Source organism: Gymnoscopelus braueri (genome assembly GCF_963280865.1).
Source record: "Gymnoscopelus braueri genome assembly, chromosome: 18".
NCBI lineage: Eukaryota > Metazoa > Chordata > Actinopteri > Myctophiformes > Myctophidae > Gymnoscopelus > Gymnoscopelus braueri.
In genome coordinates this window covers 48006685-48022824 of record NC_137618.1, presented here as the reverse complement: position 1 = coordinate 48022824, position 16140 = coordinate 48006685, and the positions used below count along the sequence as shown (strand labels likewise).

The 16140-nt window shown below is 44.7% G+C and overlaps 1 protein-coding gene across 1 annotated transcript; it reads left to right on the top strand.

Moving 5' to 3' along the window:
• Positions 1 to 13690: 13690 nt before the first annotated feature.
• Positions 13691 to 16006, top strand: LOC308073400 (retrovirus-related Pol polyprotein from transposon 412; the record flags this gene model as incomplete). The annotated part of the gene is made up of 1 exon (XM_080412274.1): positions 13691 to 16006. The coding sequence occupies one exon, from the start codon at positions 13691 to 13693 to the stop codon at positions 16004 to 16006; it is 2316 nt and encodes a 771-aa protein (XP_080268400.1).
• Between the last annotated feature and the right edge of the window lie 134 nt (positions 16007 to 16140).

The following is a 16140-nucleotide window of genomic DNA, read 5'->3' as shown; positions in this document are numbered from 1 at the left end:
AAAGCCTCGCCGCGCGCGCGGCCACAGAGTGGCCTGACTGGGCGTATAACTCCCGGTCAGTTTGGGAGTCCCACTCCGGCCCTGCAGTATATATCGTCGTTGTCGGGCAGAAACACCTTGTGTCCATATTTTAACTTTTTGTGTTTGTTCGTAAATTACCGTACACTCGAGGTATAATATGAATCTTGCATATCACCGCATTATCTAGAAATTCCCTAACAATCATTAGGGGAGCCACAGGTTGAGAACCACTGCTTAACTGGCTGAGCCACCAGGCTGTCATCAAAAGTACAATATGCTGTATGCCCCCCAAAAAATTCCAACTCTTAACCTATTCTAATGGGTTGTGATTGGAGAGGAAAAATAAATGTGTCGGGTCTGCCAACTAGGTAAACCAGTGGTTCCCAAAGAGGGGTCCATGAGGGTGTTCCAGGGGTCCCCGGCAAAATTCCTTAATACAGCATCACAATAGTTTTAACCCCTTTATCCATATTGTATACATTGGCTATTCAAAAATAGCAGATATACAAGCTCACATCTGCTATTTTTTGAAAAATCTTGAAACTTTGAATTATTAAAAAAGAAAAAAATTAAACAAATCTTCTCTTCTGGGGGTCCCTGGCACAAAACATTTTCAGATCCAAAGCCAAATATAGATGTATAAATTTTATTTGGGGGTCCTCTGTACGAAAAGGTTTGAGAACTACTGAGGTAAACATCTGCACCAGGTGACCTTGTACCATGTGACCTGTGTGGTCCATCCAGCCATCCATCAACCAGTGGTGTAAAGTAACTAAGTACATTTACTCAAGTACTGTACTTTTGGGGGTACAATTTCGGAGTACTTAGTATTCCTAGATATCAGTACTTTTACTTCTACTCCACTACATCTCAGAGGCAGATATTGTACTTTTACTCCACTACAATTATTTGAAAACTTTAGTTACAAGTTACTTTGCAGATATAAATGATTACATTATAAAACATACATTTACCACTTTAGCCCTATTTTATACATAGGCTATTTGAAAATAGCCGATCTACAAGCTCACAAGGCGTCGCGATGCGACGCGTTGTGAGCTTGTAGAGCTGCTATTTTCAAACATTTTAGTACTTTTACTTTAGGTACTTACATTTTGATACCAATACTTTTCTACTTTTACTCGAGTACATTTTGAATTCTGGACTTTTACTTGTAACCGAGTACTTCTACATTGCAGTATTGATACTTTTACTCAAGTAAAACATTTGAGTACTTTTTCATCCACTGGTTTTCAATGGCTTCTTTTTACTCTAGAGGGCACTCTTATTCTGAAGAGACCGTCCACCGGAAGTCTTACATTTGTTAAGCTATGGTCAGCTCTATGGGTCAGCTCCGTTCCGTGAGCAGAAATTGGACTTCCGGTTTTCGAGCTAGCAGAAATAAGGTTTCCGGTTGCCTTCAAAATAAGATCACATTTTTTTTATTTTTTTTTTAAAGACACAAATCTATTTTAAAAATACATTTATGATGTATGCCTTTTAAATGGCTCATACTAAAACACTTCCAAGTGGCAAGTTTAAAAAAAAGGACACAATTGTATATAAAAAATACATGATGTACAGTATGTCTTTTTAAATGGCTTAGATCACTTCTAAGTGCCAGGTTGTTCCAGATTGAGGCTATTGACCCCCATCAAATGTGCACTTCACACCTAAATATGGGCCATTTGTAACAGGAATTTATTCAAAGGTTTGAAAACCACTGCATTTAGGTTAGAAACACTTTGAATGGTTAAGCATGCATTCTCTAATTAATGTTTGTCCTGCAAGTGTAAAGTGTAACCTGAAAACCTTATATTATTGCTTTCGTTTTTCCCTGCTAAATGTCTCAGGAAATGAACCCTCTCCTTTCATTCTGCTGTAATAGGTAATAATTATATGTTATCAGTCCAACCCTGATTTTAAAGCAGACGCCTAGAATTACATAATTACAATTACACCTACAGTAGTATGTTTTACAGCTTTTATATACCCATATTTATATTCATTGCTTTCTGCAATTATTCAGCATAGATATAAGTTAACCCCTTAACTTATATCTGACCTGTGTAACAAAAACGGATTTAAAACATTAATAATTTATCTAAATGGATATGCTGTTCAAAGGAGTGCATAGCCTATACAAATTGGACACTGGACAGGAGACGGTGCTTAGTGCCAGCACTTCTGAGGTACGCACGCGTTCGGGGAGACCCCCTCTACACCGCCACACTCTCCGCTAAGCGGGAGAGGTGTATTTTGAAAAGTGGCGGGCCGTCCAGTGAGGTCAGGGGTCAGAAAAGGGCCGTTTTCAGTGCATAGCCTATACAAATTGGACACTGGACAGGAGACGGTGCTTAGTGCCGGAACTTCTGAGGTACGCACGCGTTCGGGGAGACCCCCTCTACACCGCCACACTCTCCGCTAAGCGGGACAGGTGTATTTTGAAAAGTGGCGGGCCGTCCAGTGAGGTCAGGGGTCAGAAAAGGGCCGTTTTCAGTGTGTAGCAGTATGGGCGTGGGTTCCCACGCTGCCATCCTCCGCCCACTCATCAGTGGGCTGATTGACAACAGTATTTAGGCAACGCACCCTCAAACTTAGTTAGCTGTCTGTCTGTCTCCACACCGGTCCAAATCCGGTGTATTTACGTTCATGTGACGTTCATTAATATGCTCTGTCCTGTCTAAATAAACAAATAAAGTAATATATATATATATACATATATATATATATATATATATATTTTTTTTGTTATTATTTGAATATAGCCGATTTACAAGCTCACAAGGTGTCGCATCGCGACGCGTTGTTAGCTTGTTGATCTGCTATTTTCAAAAGATTTCTATACATTTTGAAAACTTGAAATGGGACATTTCTGCATAATGAGTACTTTTACTTTTGGTACTTTAAGTACATTTTGATGCCAATACTTTTGTACTTTGTTAGTAAAAGTCCTATATTCATTAAAAATGTACTTGAGTAAGAGTATTTCTACATTTCTACATGCAGTATTGATATGATGTCAACAGGTGTGTTAACATTCTAATTATTCCGTGTCCCTTCCTTCCTGCCCCCTTTCCCACCTTTTTCTTTGCTCAGAGAAACCCTCCGCAAGCGCACTCTGGAGAACCGGCCAGACGACTTCAAGAAAGACGGCAAAATCTACCGGTTACGCACACAGGAGGACAGCGAGGACGAGAACAACACTTGGAACGGCAACTCCACCCAGCAGATGTAGTAGTAGTGGTAGCAATGAAAGCTGTCTTTCTACCCCTGCTCCCCTACCCCACCCTTACCCAGCGTTGAGTTTGAGTGTGCGGCAGCATAACAAAGAGTTGTGCTGTTTTTATAGGGCTATTGTTTTCTCTCTCTCTCTCTCTCTCTCTCTTGTCCAAGGCCTGTGCTCCTGCTCCTCCCTTGCATGGGTAAAATAATAGTACAAAAAAAAAGTAATAATACAATGAGCTTTGAACTGAGATTCTGTCTCTTAGACGGCAGCCAGGGGTTGCTGCTGGCTGAATGTGTTCGATAAAAGGATGATGTTGGGAGTTTCAGTGGCAGCCAGTTCATCCAGATTATTATATTTAACATTGGAAAGAAGATTTTTGTGTTTTATTTAATATAGCAGTAACCCCAGATGTATGAAATAAAAAAATTTAAAAAACGCTCTTTAATGAAAACTTATGTGAGGGATCTTCTGGCAGAAGGAGGGGCCAGTCTGTTTAACTGTTTGTTTTCTAGCTAAGGAGTTGGCCCACCCTCCTGGCGACCGGCCATGTTGGCAGTGGAATGTTTCTACTACTGTAGTTGAGAATGGGCGACCACTGTACTGCTCTCATTAATTAATGATGAGAATTAAAGCGACCTGTTTTTTCAATAAACTTTTGACTTGTGTCAAACTTTGACAGTGGTGCATGCATGGATTGTTTTCTGTTCAGTTGAGTGATTGACAGAACAAACCTTTTTTCCATCGATTAATCACCCCATGGAGATTTGAATTAATGGATGTTTTTTGTCGCATTCCTAAGCCAATCATTTTGATGACCAGCGGACCCGTAGGCAGCGGTTCCGGCAGGAGACACAAAGGAGACTCTTTGTGTCTCCTACCGGAACCGCTGCCGGTCATCAAATTATTGGTTTAGGAATGAGACAAAAACATATCCATGAATTCAAGTCTCCATGGGGGGGGATAAACCGATAAAAAGAAGGCATTTTGGGGGTGAACTATCCCTTTAACCCAGTAAGACCTCAGGCCGTTTTCTTCAAATACCTTCTAAATCCTATCGGTTTTCTGTAAAATATATATTCATATATATATATATTGCTATAAGGCCCGGATTGGCCGTCGGGAGGACCGGGACTATTCCCGGTGGCCTGCCTCCTTAGTGGCCTGCCTGTCTCTCAAAAATCATCAGGTCAGGCCAGCCAGCCACAGCCAGCGCAGCGCTTAAGTGCTGCAGAAAAAAAAAAAAAATCTCCTAAACTCAGGCCAGGCCAGTCAGGCCTGTTGTGTGACTGTCACAGATGGTACATTTTTCAAGTGAAATTGCTGTAACTTAACTGTAAAGGCCCCCCAAAGCCTCGCCGCGCGCGCGGCCACAGAGTGGCCTGACTGGGCGTATAACTCCCGGTCAGTTTGGGAGTCCCACTCCGGCCCTGCAGTATATATCGTCGTTGTCGGGCAGAAACACCTTGTGTCCATATTTTAACTTTTTGTGTTTGTTCGTAAATTACCGTACACTCGAGGTATAATATGAATCTTGCATATCACCGCATTATCTAGAAATTCCCTAACAATCATTAGGGGAGCCACAGGTTGAGAACCACTGCTTAACTGGCTGAGCCACCAGGCTGTCATCAAAAGTACAATATGCTGTATGCCCCCCAAAAAATTCCAACTCTTAACCTATTCTAATGGGTTGTGATTGGAGAGGAAAAATAAATGTGTCGGGTCTGCCAACTAGGTAAACCAGTGGTTCCCAAAGAGGGGTCCATGAGGGTGTTCCAGGGGTCCCCGGCAAAATTCCTTAATACAGCATCACAATAGTTTTAACCCCTTTATCCATATTGTATACATTGGCTATTCAAAAATAGCAGATATACAAGCTCACATCTGCTATTTTTTGAAAAATCTTGAAACTTTGAATTATTAAAAAAGAAAAAAATTAAACAAATCTTCTCTTCTGGGGGTCCCTGGCACAAAACATTTTCAGATCCAAAGCCAAATATAGATGTATAAATTTTATTTGGGGGTCCTCTGTACGAAAAGGTTTGAGAACTACTGAGGTAAACATCTGCACCAGGTGACCTTGTACCATGTGACCTGTGTGGTCCATCCAGCCATCCATCAACCAGTGGTGTAAAGTAACTAAGTACATTTACTCAAGTACTGTACTTTTGGGGGTACAATTTCGGAGTACTTAGTATTCCTAGATATCAGTACTTTTACTTCTACTCCACTACATCTCAGAGGCAGATATTGTACTTTTACTCCACTACAATTATTTGAAAACTTTAGTTACAAGTTACTTTGCAGATATAAATGATTACATTATAAAACATACATTTACCACTTTAGCCCTATTTTATACATAGGCTATTTGAAAATAGCCGATCTACAAGCTCACAAGGCGTCGCGATGCGACGCGTTGTGAGCTTGTAGAGCTGCTATTTTCAAACATTTTAGTACTTTTACTTTAGGTACTTACATTTTGATACCAATACTTTTCTACTTTTACTCGAGTACATTTTGAATTCTGGACTTTTACTTGTAACCGAGTACTTCTACATTGCAGTATTGATACTTTTACTCAAGTAAAACATTTGAGTACTTTTTCATCCACTGGTTTTCAATGGCTTCTTTTTACTCTAGAGGGCACTCTTATTCTGAAGAGACCGTCCACCGGAAGTCTTACATTTGTTAAGCTATGGTCAGCTCTATGGGTCAGCTCCGTTCCGTGAGCAGAAATTGGACTTCCGGTTTTCGAGCTAGCAGAAATAAGGTTTCCGGTTGCCTTCAAAATAAGATCACATTTTTTTTATTTTTTTTTTAAAGACACAAATCTATTTTAAAAATACATTTATGATGTATGCCTTTTAAATGGCTCATACTAAAACACTTCCAAGTGGCAAGTTTAAAAAAAAGGACACAATTGTATATAAAAAATACATGATGTACAGTATGTCTTTTTAAATGGCTTAGATCACTTCTAAGTGCCAGGTTGTTCCAGATTGAGGCTATTGACCCCCATCAAATGTGCACTTCACACCTAAATATGGGCCATTTGTAACAGGAATTTATTCAAAGGTTTGAAAACCACTGCATTTAGGTTAGAAACACTTTGAATGGTTAAGCATGCATTCTCTAATTAATGTTTGTCCTGCAAGTGTAAAGTGTAACCTGAAAACCTTATATTATTGCTTTCGTTTTTCCCTGCTAAATGTCTCAGGAAATGAACCCTCTCCTTTCATTCTGCTGTAATAGGTAATAATTATATGTTATCAGTCCAACCCTGATTTTAAAGCAGACGCCTAGAATTACATAATTACAATTACACCTACAGTAGTATGTTTTACAGCTTTTATATACCCATATTTATATTCATTGCTTTCTGCAATTATTCAGCATAGATATAAGTTAACCCTGCAAGACCCGGATATATTTCTACTTACAAAAAAAAATTGTCAACCTTTCAGATGGTGTTTTAGGAGTACTTTGGAGAGGAAAATATAATGTTTTTTAAAAAAAATAGTTTTCGTAAGGTTTTATTGAAATGTTGTAATATTACAACAGTGGGTCTAACGGGTAGCAGAATTTCCTATAGGCCATTTTACTCACTGTCAGAATAGCATGGCAAATGTCTATATACTTCACTAAAACAACTTAAGGGTTCATTTATATGGTTATGGTTTATCATTTGGCCTCAGAACAGTATACATTATGAATAATATTGGGCCTCAGAACAGTACATTATGAATAATAACATCAATAAGCCATATTTTTAAGAATTTTGATTTTATTAAAAGAACAAAATGAAAAACAGTACAATGAATGTACTAAAGAAACCTAATTACAATATACACTGGTCACAATGTGATGCAAACAGCCCTCCACCGAAGACCAATTCACACCTGCTCAAAATGAAACGGGCACCCCCTCTCATCCATCTATTTGAACACCATTTACAATCACTTGCTTTTTAGCAGTGATAGTCCCAGAAACAGTTTCGGTCTCCTGAAATGCACAGACGAACACCACACTTGTGGCAGAGTAAGCTGGTGTAACTTGAACAGCCACTATTCCTGCAGCGCCCCCTCTCTGTCTTCCGTGGGAGGTGTCCAACTTGGTCCTGGCGCACATCTGATGGCCGATGTTGACATGGTGCCTTGCGTGGATTGCAGTCTGGACTATCTTCCAGTTGTCTCTTCTGAGCTGAAGATGGCCGTCCCCTCTTTGGCGTTTTGACTGCAGTGTTCACCTGATTAGAACAGAATAAATGAATATACATGTCAAAGATTCATCAGGATACAAGTCTGAGATATTGCAAACATTGTAATACTAAAATGACAAATGGTAAACATAACTTGATTCTTACCAGAATGAGAGAAAAGTCTGTATTAGGGCTGATGAAGGTCTTCTTCTGCCACTGATATCTTTCACTGGGTTTGGCGTGTTTGGCCGGTTGGGGGGGGGGCAGTGGGTCAGTGGGTTCACTGGGTTCACTGGGTGGATGGTTTTCTTTGGACTCCTCTCCACAGGCCTCTTCATCCGACTCTTCATCAGTTTCAGTAAAGTCGATGTCCACATCACTCTCTCCATTCATTACAATATCCAACACATCCCTTGCAGTGAAGCGAGGCTCTCTCCTTGCTTGTGGCATTCTGAAATGAAAATAAAGAAATACCATTAGTACATTAGTACTAGCACATCTCACTGCAGGTACATATTTCACAAGTCACACAATACTGTCTGGCCAACCTATTGTACTTTGCTTATCCTCACAAGTGGCATCAGTGATGATGGTACTTAGCACCATCAGTGATGAATGATGATGCTTAGCCTAACAAAGGGATTGGGGATGACTGTAAGTGGGCAATCCCAACACCCATCACATGAACAATGATGAGAGATTCTTAACTGGGCGACTCCCATATGAACAATTACCATACACTGATTGCTAACCACAAACATTACCAAAATGTTTTGCTAAAACATTATAGGCAATGACATGTTATAAGCTAATGATGCAGTATATTTGTCTTCGAGTACAATTGGTTACAATATACAAATTGGTATATATATATATATATATATATATATATATATACACACACACACACACACACACACACACACACACACACACACACACACACACACACACATACCAATTTGTATGTTTTAACCAATTGTACTCGAAGACAAATATACTGCTTTAGCTTATAAGTTATAACATTTCATTGCCTATAATGTTTTAGCAAAACATTTTGGTAATGTTTGTGGTTATTTGTGGTATATATATATATATAGTAATGCAATGTGGGGAAAATACACATAATTGTATAAATGTATTGTGAAAACTATAAGACTCCACTTAGCCAGGTGAACAGGTGGCATTGCTATTTGCTACCACTATGACCCAGAGTTGTAAAAAAACAACAAGTATAAAGCATGCTCTAATTTACATTTGGGGGATATCTTTCCCAATAATATCATATGTACATGTTCTAGACATTCTAATGATCACCAAAAAAATTATTGCAGACATTTTACTTACTTTTTTGTGAGAAATCCTGTCCAGTGAAAAAGAGATTGTTCTTCCTTCAAGGATTTTCAAGTTGTGACTTTTCCTGCCTCTGTGGGGGGTATTTATATGCAAATATCCCGGCCAATGACATTGCAAGACTAAACAATAGGATCCAATGATGATGTTTAGGTGAAAGAATAACAGGAAAACAAATGATTTATACCATGTTTTTGATAAAATACAAATGTTGTAATATTACAACTGCGGGTCTTGGAGGGTTAACCCCTTAACTTATATCTGACCTGTGTAACAAAAACGGATTTAAAACATTAATAATTTATCTAAATGGATATGCTGTTCAAAGGAGTGCATAGCCTATACAAATTGGACACTGGACAGGAGACGGTGCTTAGTGCCAGCACTTCTGAGGTACGCACGCGTTCGGGGAGACCCCCTCTACACCGCCACACTCTCCGCTAAGCGGGAGAGGTGTATTTTGAAAAGTGGCGGGCCGTCCAGTGAGGTCAGGGGTCAGAAAAGGGCCGTTTTCAGTGCATAGCCTATACAAATTGGACACTGGACAGGAGACGGTGCTTAGTGCCGGAACTTCTGAGGTACGCACGCGTTCGGGGAGACCCCCTCTACACCGCCACACTCTCCGCTAAGCGGGACAGGTGTATTTTGAAAAGTGGCGGGCCGTCCAGTGAGGTCAGGGGTCAGAAAAGGGCCGTTTTCAGTGTGTAGCAGTATGGGCGTGGGTTCCCACGCTGCCATCCTCCGCCCACTCATCAGTGGGCTGATTGACAACAGTATTTAGGCAACGCACCCTCAAACTTAGTTAGCTGTCTGTCTGTCTCCACACCGGTCCACTACTTGTTCAGGCTGGCCTGGTGGGCTCACCTGTCGGTATCTGCATCGCGCACCAGCGCAGGTATGTCTCTCCGTCTTGCTGTTTATGCAACTGTCTTATACTGTGTGGCGCATGGTCATGAACTTGACCATGACCGTTTGTGTCATTTATAGCCTCGGTGTGTTTATCCACCTCGTCTGCGTTTTACGCCCAGTCCGGTGTTGGCTTCACGCTGCACAACTGGTACGTTGGTGGTCCTTCCTCTCCACATTATAAGCCAATTAATTCTATGTCATAGCGGCACTATAATAATCATGGCCTTTATATTACTACAGTTATTCCTACCGGTGTCCGCCGCTGCAAGCGGGCCATCATGGCTTCCGCCTTTGCTGCATAGCGGTACGTCACTGTGTGTCTCTCTGCTCCTGTCTTAATGAACATTAGTATTATAAATTGGTAGAAATGACACGGCCACTTATCGTTTCAGGCACTGTGATACCACCTGCTGCTCTGCTGCTTTTTGACTCATCCACGCCTGTATTACAAACCCTCATATTGACGCTCCTCGCTGAGGTTCTCCTCTCCCCGTTTCGAAACGGCGTGGACCAACTGGCTCAGCTGAGCGTACACCCTCATACGGGTTTAGAGTATCACTTCCCGACGCAAATGTCCCCACTCAGGCTCTCAGCCAGCCTTATTGTTTATTTGTTTATTATTTAGCGTTATTGCCTTTTCTGTTTATTTGCTTATTCTGTTTATTTGTTTATTATTACTTATTTTGTTATCTGCTTTTGTTTATTTGCTTATTATTACTTATTTTGTTATTTGCTTATTACTTTTGTTATTTGTTTATTTAGTTTATTTAGTGCTTTATTATTATTGTTTCTTTTGGGTGAGACTAGGCCTACAGACGGCATTCCATTATAATATATATATATATAAGATATAGTAAATATATATATATATATATATATATTATACATAGCTCCCCTAATCCAAGTCCAATGTTAAACTACTCTAATTGTCCGACACCAATAAAACCTATTCTCTGTCTTGCAGGCCTTTTGCTGGGGACCTCTCGGTGTGTGGAAGCAGGTGGCGGCCCCCCCCCCCTTTGCTGTGCTTTGAGTGTGAAACCGTGTGCTGTGCCGGGGTGCCCTTCCTCTGGGTCGGTCGGCCTGCTCTTCCTCCCCCTCCCCCCCAGCATCGGCCCTACCGGCACCTAGGTTTTATTATTGATTGCATTGTTACTTTGTTTTAGCTATTAATTGTTTTGCCCTTTTTATTATTGATGCATTTACACTGTTCTTAATTATAAATAAAGCTTTTTGTATATTGGCCTAAAGCACTGTTTCTGCCTTTTAATTATTCGATCTTACAACGAACTTGTGTGAGGAGCAATCTTTGTTCAGGCGATTGGTTTACACTGTAATCATTTCCTGGGGTGCAACTCCCCAGGTGGCGTAGTTGGCTATAATATATATTTACCCATACCGCCCTGCTACAAATTGGCGTGGGTCGGCAGGACGTACAGATCAAAGGCAGAGACGTGTTTAGCTTTATTTTTGTATTTTTCTGTTCTGTTGTTAATTTGTTTGGTTTTTGTTGTTAATTTGTGTTTCTTTTGTTTAAAGCAAAGCAGCAAAGCAGAGCAGCAGGGGGTATCAGTGGACGTGAGAGGACCCATTGGTCGCCTAAACGGGCTCCCTGGTTTCCACTTCAGGACCTGTGTTGTGTTCTCAATTTGGTTGTAAGTGTGGAAGTTATCTGTCACCGCTATGGAGGCGGAGCTGCAGGAGCTCAGGGAGCTAGTGGCTCAGCTAAGGGCAGATAATTGTTCATTAAGACAGGAGCAGGGAGATACACAGCCAGGTACTAGTATAGTTCCCTCTGACGTGTCCGCCCCACCTCCTCCTGCACCCCCGTTGGGTGGTGCTGGGGCGATTGCACCAGAAAGGTTGGTCTTTGTGCCGCGAGATAGAAAATGCCCATATTTCGGGGGCAAGTCAGGTGTAAGTATAAATGAATGGGTGGAAGAAGCACAGGCTTGTATGCGTGCTCGCTATCTTTCGGCCCTAGACCAAGCTTTTTTCTTATTTGATCACCTGGAGGGTGAGGCACGAGAGGAGATAAAATATCGGCCTGTTGCGGAGAGGGAGGATCCCAATCAAATCATTGGCATTCTAAAAGACCTATATGGGTGTTCACAGTCCTATGTAGCTTTACAGGAGGCATTCTTCTGCAGGAAACAGCAAGACGGAGAGACACTGCAGGAATTCTCTCTCGCTCTTATGAGCCTAATGGAGAGAGTCAGACAGCGTGCACCGGCTGGCATGTTTAATAGCGAAGCCCTGTTACGAGATCAGTTCACTGAACATGTCTTGGACAGCTCCCTTAGACGGGAACTAAAACAATTGGTACGTCGTAGTCCAACCAGTACCTTGTTGGCAGTTCGAGAGGAAGCGATTCGGTGGGAAAGGGAGGGCATGCCAGGGGGTGCGAGGGGTCGTAGCTATTCCGTTCCTTCGGCACATGGCACTCAGTATGCTGTTCATGGTGGGGCGCGCCCAGCAGGCAGTAACTCGCCTCAGCGCTCAGAGTTTACAGAGTTGAAGGAGATAAAAGACAACAGGAGCAGTTAAACCAACTCACACAGACAGTGTCACTCCTACACAGCACTCAACCGCCTAGTCGACCACCTCGAGGTGGCCCGGTATTCTGTAGGAAGTGTCAGCAGCCCGGCCACTTCGCCAGGGAATGCGAGGCCCAATAGTATCCCCCCTATCCTCCACCCCCCCTACTGCCTTTCCACCTTCAGGTGGGGGCAGGCCGTCGCACCCTCGTGCACCGACGGAAAACTGACACCCACCGAGCTGCAGAGCCACAGTTCGGGTGGGGACCCCACCGGCTCGGGAGTTCTTACTGATGCAGGTATGATATCAAGTCTGATGTCATCTTGCCCACATTTGGATGTTTGTATGGGTGGCGTAATTGTCCCTTGCTTGATCGACACCGGGTCCATGGTGTCTACAATGACTGAGTCCTTCTTCCGGCAGCATTTCGAACCCTGGGGCCGGGATCGTCTTCGGTCTTGCCACTGGTTGCAGTTGAGCGCAGCTAATGGCCTTCCTATTCCCTACGTGGGTTACATAGAGCTCGATGTGGAGCTTTGTGGGAAGTCGGTGCTAAAATGTGGGGTGTTAATCGTCAAAGATCCCCCCACCACTCTTACTTCTCAGGCGCCGGGGGTTCTGGGCATGAATGTCCTGGTTCGGCGTTATAGAGAGCTCTTTGGCCAGCATGGGGCAGGCCTCTTTAAAACACGGTCTGTGTTACAGGCCCCCAGTCTCATTATAGAGGCTTTACAACGGTGCCACAAGGCCGAGATTAAATCTACTGTGGGTGGCCTGGGACGGGTTAAGGTTCGTGGTAAGCACGCATGGCGCATCCCTGGAGGCACGATGAAGCTGGTTGCGGCAACGTGTATAGAGCAGGAATCTCCCACCTCCGTCCTCTTTGAGCCCCCTGAGTCGGGCCTACCGGTTGGCTTGTTGGCCTCTCCAGCCCTGCTCAGAGTGACTCGAGGCACGGTCTACGTCCCCGTAGTCAATGTAGGGACTATCGATGTATTACTTTATCCACGGACTATCTTGGGCCATTTGAGTAGCACTCAGGTAGTCACCTTGCCTTCAGGTGTCACAGAGGTTGGTTCAGTTACCGCTACCATCTCCTCTACAACCGCCTCGACTTCCATACCAGAACAGATTGAGGCGCTTGATTTGGGTGCTCTGTCGAGCGAAGATCAAGGTCCGGCCAGGGCCCTGCTTCGGAAGTATAGTGGAGTGTTCTCTACTCACGAGGGGGATTTGGGTTGCACTGACCTGATCTCCCACGAGATCCCCTTCTTGACGAGGCTCCTGTTCGTCATCGGTACCGGCGCATACCCCCCTCTGAATATGAGGTAGCAAAGGCCCACATCAACCAGTTACTGGAGAACCATATCATCAGGGAGAGTAGCAGCCCTTATGCGTCCCCCATAGTGCTGGTAAAGAAGAAGGACGGTAGCCTCCGCATGTGTGTGGACTACCGGGGGCTGAATGCCAAGACTAGGAGGGACGCATTCCCTTTGCCTCGTATCGAGGAGTCCCTGGACTCTCTGTCCGGAGCGCGTTGGTTTTCAGCCATGGATCTTGCTAGCGGGTATAATCAGGTGCCAGTCGCTGAGAAGGACCGGGCTAAGACCGCGTTTTGCACCCCATTTGGCCTCTTCGAATGGAACCGAATGCCATTCGGGCTCTGCAACGCTCCTGGGACTTTTCAGCGGCTGATGGAGCGTTTGTTCGGGGACCAACAATGTCAGACCTTACTCCTCTACCTTGATGACATTGTCATCTTCTCTTCCACTGTAGCCCAGCACTTGGAACGGATGGAAATCGTTCTTGGCCGGCTGCAGCGGGAGGGCTTAAAAGCAAAGCTGGCGAAGTGTGCTTTCTTCCAAAAGGAACTTCATTACTTAGGCCATGTCATTTCTAGCAAGGGAGTCGCCACAGATCCCAGTAAAATCGAGGCTGTCGCTGACTGGCGTCAGCCGGCCACAGTATCGGAGTTACGTTCATTCTTGGGCTTCGCCAGCTACTATCGCCGTTTTGTGGAGGGGTTTGCCAAAATGGCGGCCCCCCTACATGCACTGGTAGCTCAGCTGGCGGGGACGAAGTCTAAGAGGGCCTCCCTTAGAACATCAGAAAGAGACTTTCCTTCCTTCTGGTCCGAGCAGTGCCAGCTGAGCTTTGACGCTTTGAAGAAGACTCTTACATCCGCCCCTGTCCTTGCTTACGCCGACTTCTCCTTGCCCTTCATTCTGGAGGTGGACGCCAGCCACAGCGGGTTGGGCGCTGTCCTTTCCCAGGAGCAGGGAGGCAAGGTGCGCCCCGTGGCTTTTGCCAGCCGTGGTCTCCGTCCCACTGAGCGTAACATGTCCAACTACAGTTCTATGAAGTTGGAGTTTGTGGCGCTCAAGTGGGCTATGACCGAGAAATTCCGCGAATACTTACTGGGACAACGGTGCCTCGTTTATACCGACAACAATCCACTTGCTCACCTGTCTTCGGCCAAACTGGGCGCGGTGGAGCAGCGCTGGGCCAGTGAATTGGCGCGATTCGACTTCGAGCTTAAGTACCGCTCAGGCAAGAGTAACCAAAATGCTGACTGGCTTTCTCGACAGCATCCATTAGGGCCTACGGCACTACAGGGGTTGGTTCCGGGGACAGCCCTTCCAACGATGCTGCAATTGGCGGAGCCACCGGAGCAAATAGCTCTGGCTACTCAGGCCACCATCACAGCACTGCCAGGCCATAGTTTGTCTGACTTGCAGACTTTACAGACAGGGGACGCGGTCATTCAAGAGGTTCTCGGGTACTGGAGGCAGGGGACGCGTCCAAATCCTACAGAGCGCAAACAGCTGTCAAAGACAGCGTTAGCACTGCTTGGTCAATGGGACCGCTTGGTTGAGAAGGAGGGTGTGGTCTACCGTAGGGTTTTCCGCCCGGATGGAGGAGCAGAGTCAGACCAATTGGTCTTGCCCATTGTCCTGAAGGACAAGGTCTTGACCCAGTTACATCAGGACCACGGGCATCAGGGAGTCGAGCGCACCACAGAGTTGGTGCGTCAGCGGTGCTATTGGCCCGGTATGTCCGCTGATGTGGCCCGCTGGTGCCTGGAATGCGAGCGGTGTCAGGTGGCCAAGGACACCCGACCGCCTGCACGAAGTTACATGGGCCACTTACTGGCTTCCCGGCCCAACGAGATTGTGGCCGTCGACTTTACCATCTTAGAACCTTCCCGGACAGGGTTGGAGAATGTCTTGGTCATAACGGACGTCTTCAGTAAATATACACTGGCCATTCCCACTAGCGATCAACGGGCGTCAACTGTTGCCCAGGTGCTGGTCAATGAATGGTTTTACAAACTAGGGGTCCCTGGCCGCATTCATTCTGACCAGGGCCGAAACTTTGAAGCATCACTCATCCAACAGCTCTGTAATCTGTACGGCATTCAAAAGTCTCGCACTACTCCGTATCACCCGGCTGGGAACGGGCAGTGCGAGCGCTTCAATCGAACTCTACATAACCTCTTGCGCACTCTGCCCTCTTTTCGTAAGAGGGACTGGGTCGATTACCTTCCCCAGATGCTATTCTGTTATAACACCACCCCCCATCAGGCCACAGGCGAAACCCCCTACTACTTACTGTTCGGGCAGGAACCACGTCTACCTGTGGACTTCCTGTTGGGGAGGGTCCCGGAACCGGTAGCGGGTAGTGTAAACGCCTGGGTCATTGAACATCAGACCCGGCTTCAGATAGCTTTCGAAGGGGCGCGAGGGATCGGTTGAAGGTTGTGGCAGACCGCCGGAAAGCGCATCATGACCTCAGGGTCCGGGACCCGTCCTTGGAAGAAGGGCAGCTAGTTTATCTTCGTGAAGTAAGTAAGTAAAGAGGCCGCCACAAAATTCACGACCTGTGGCAT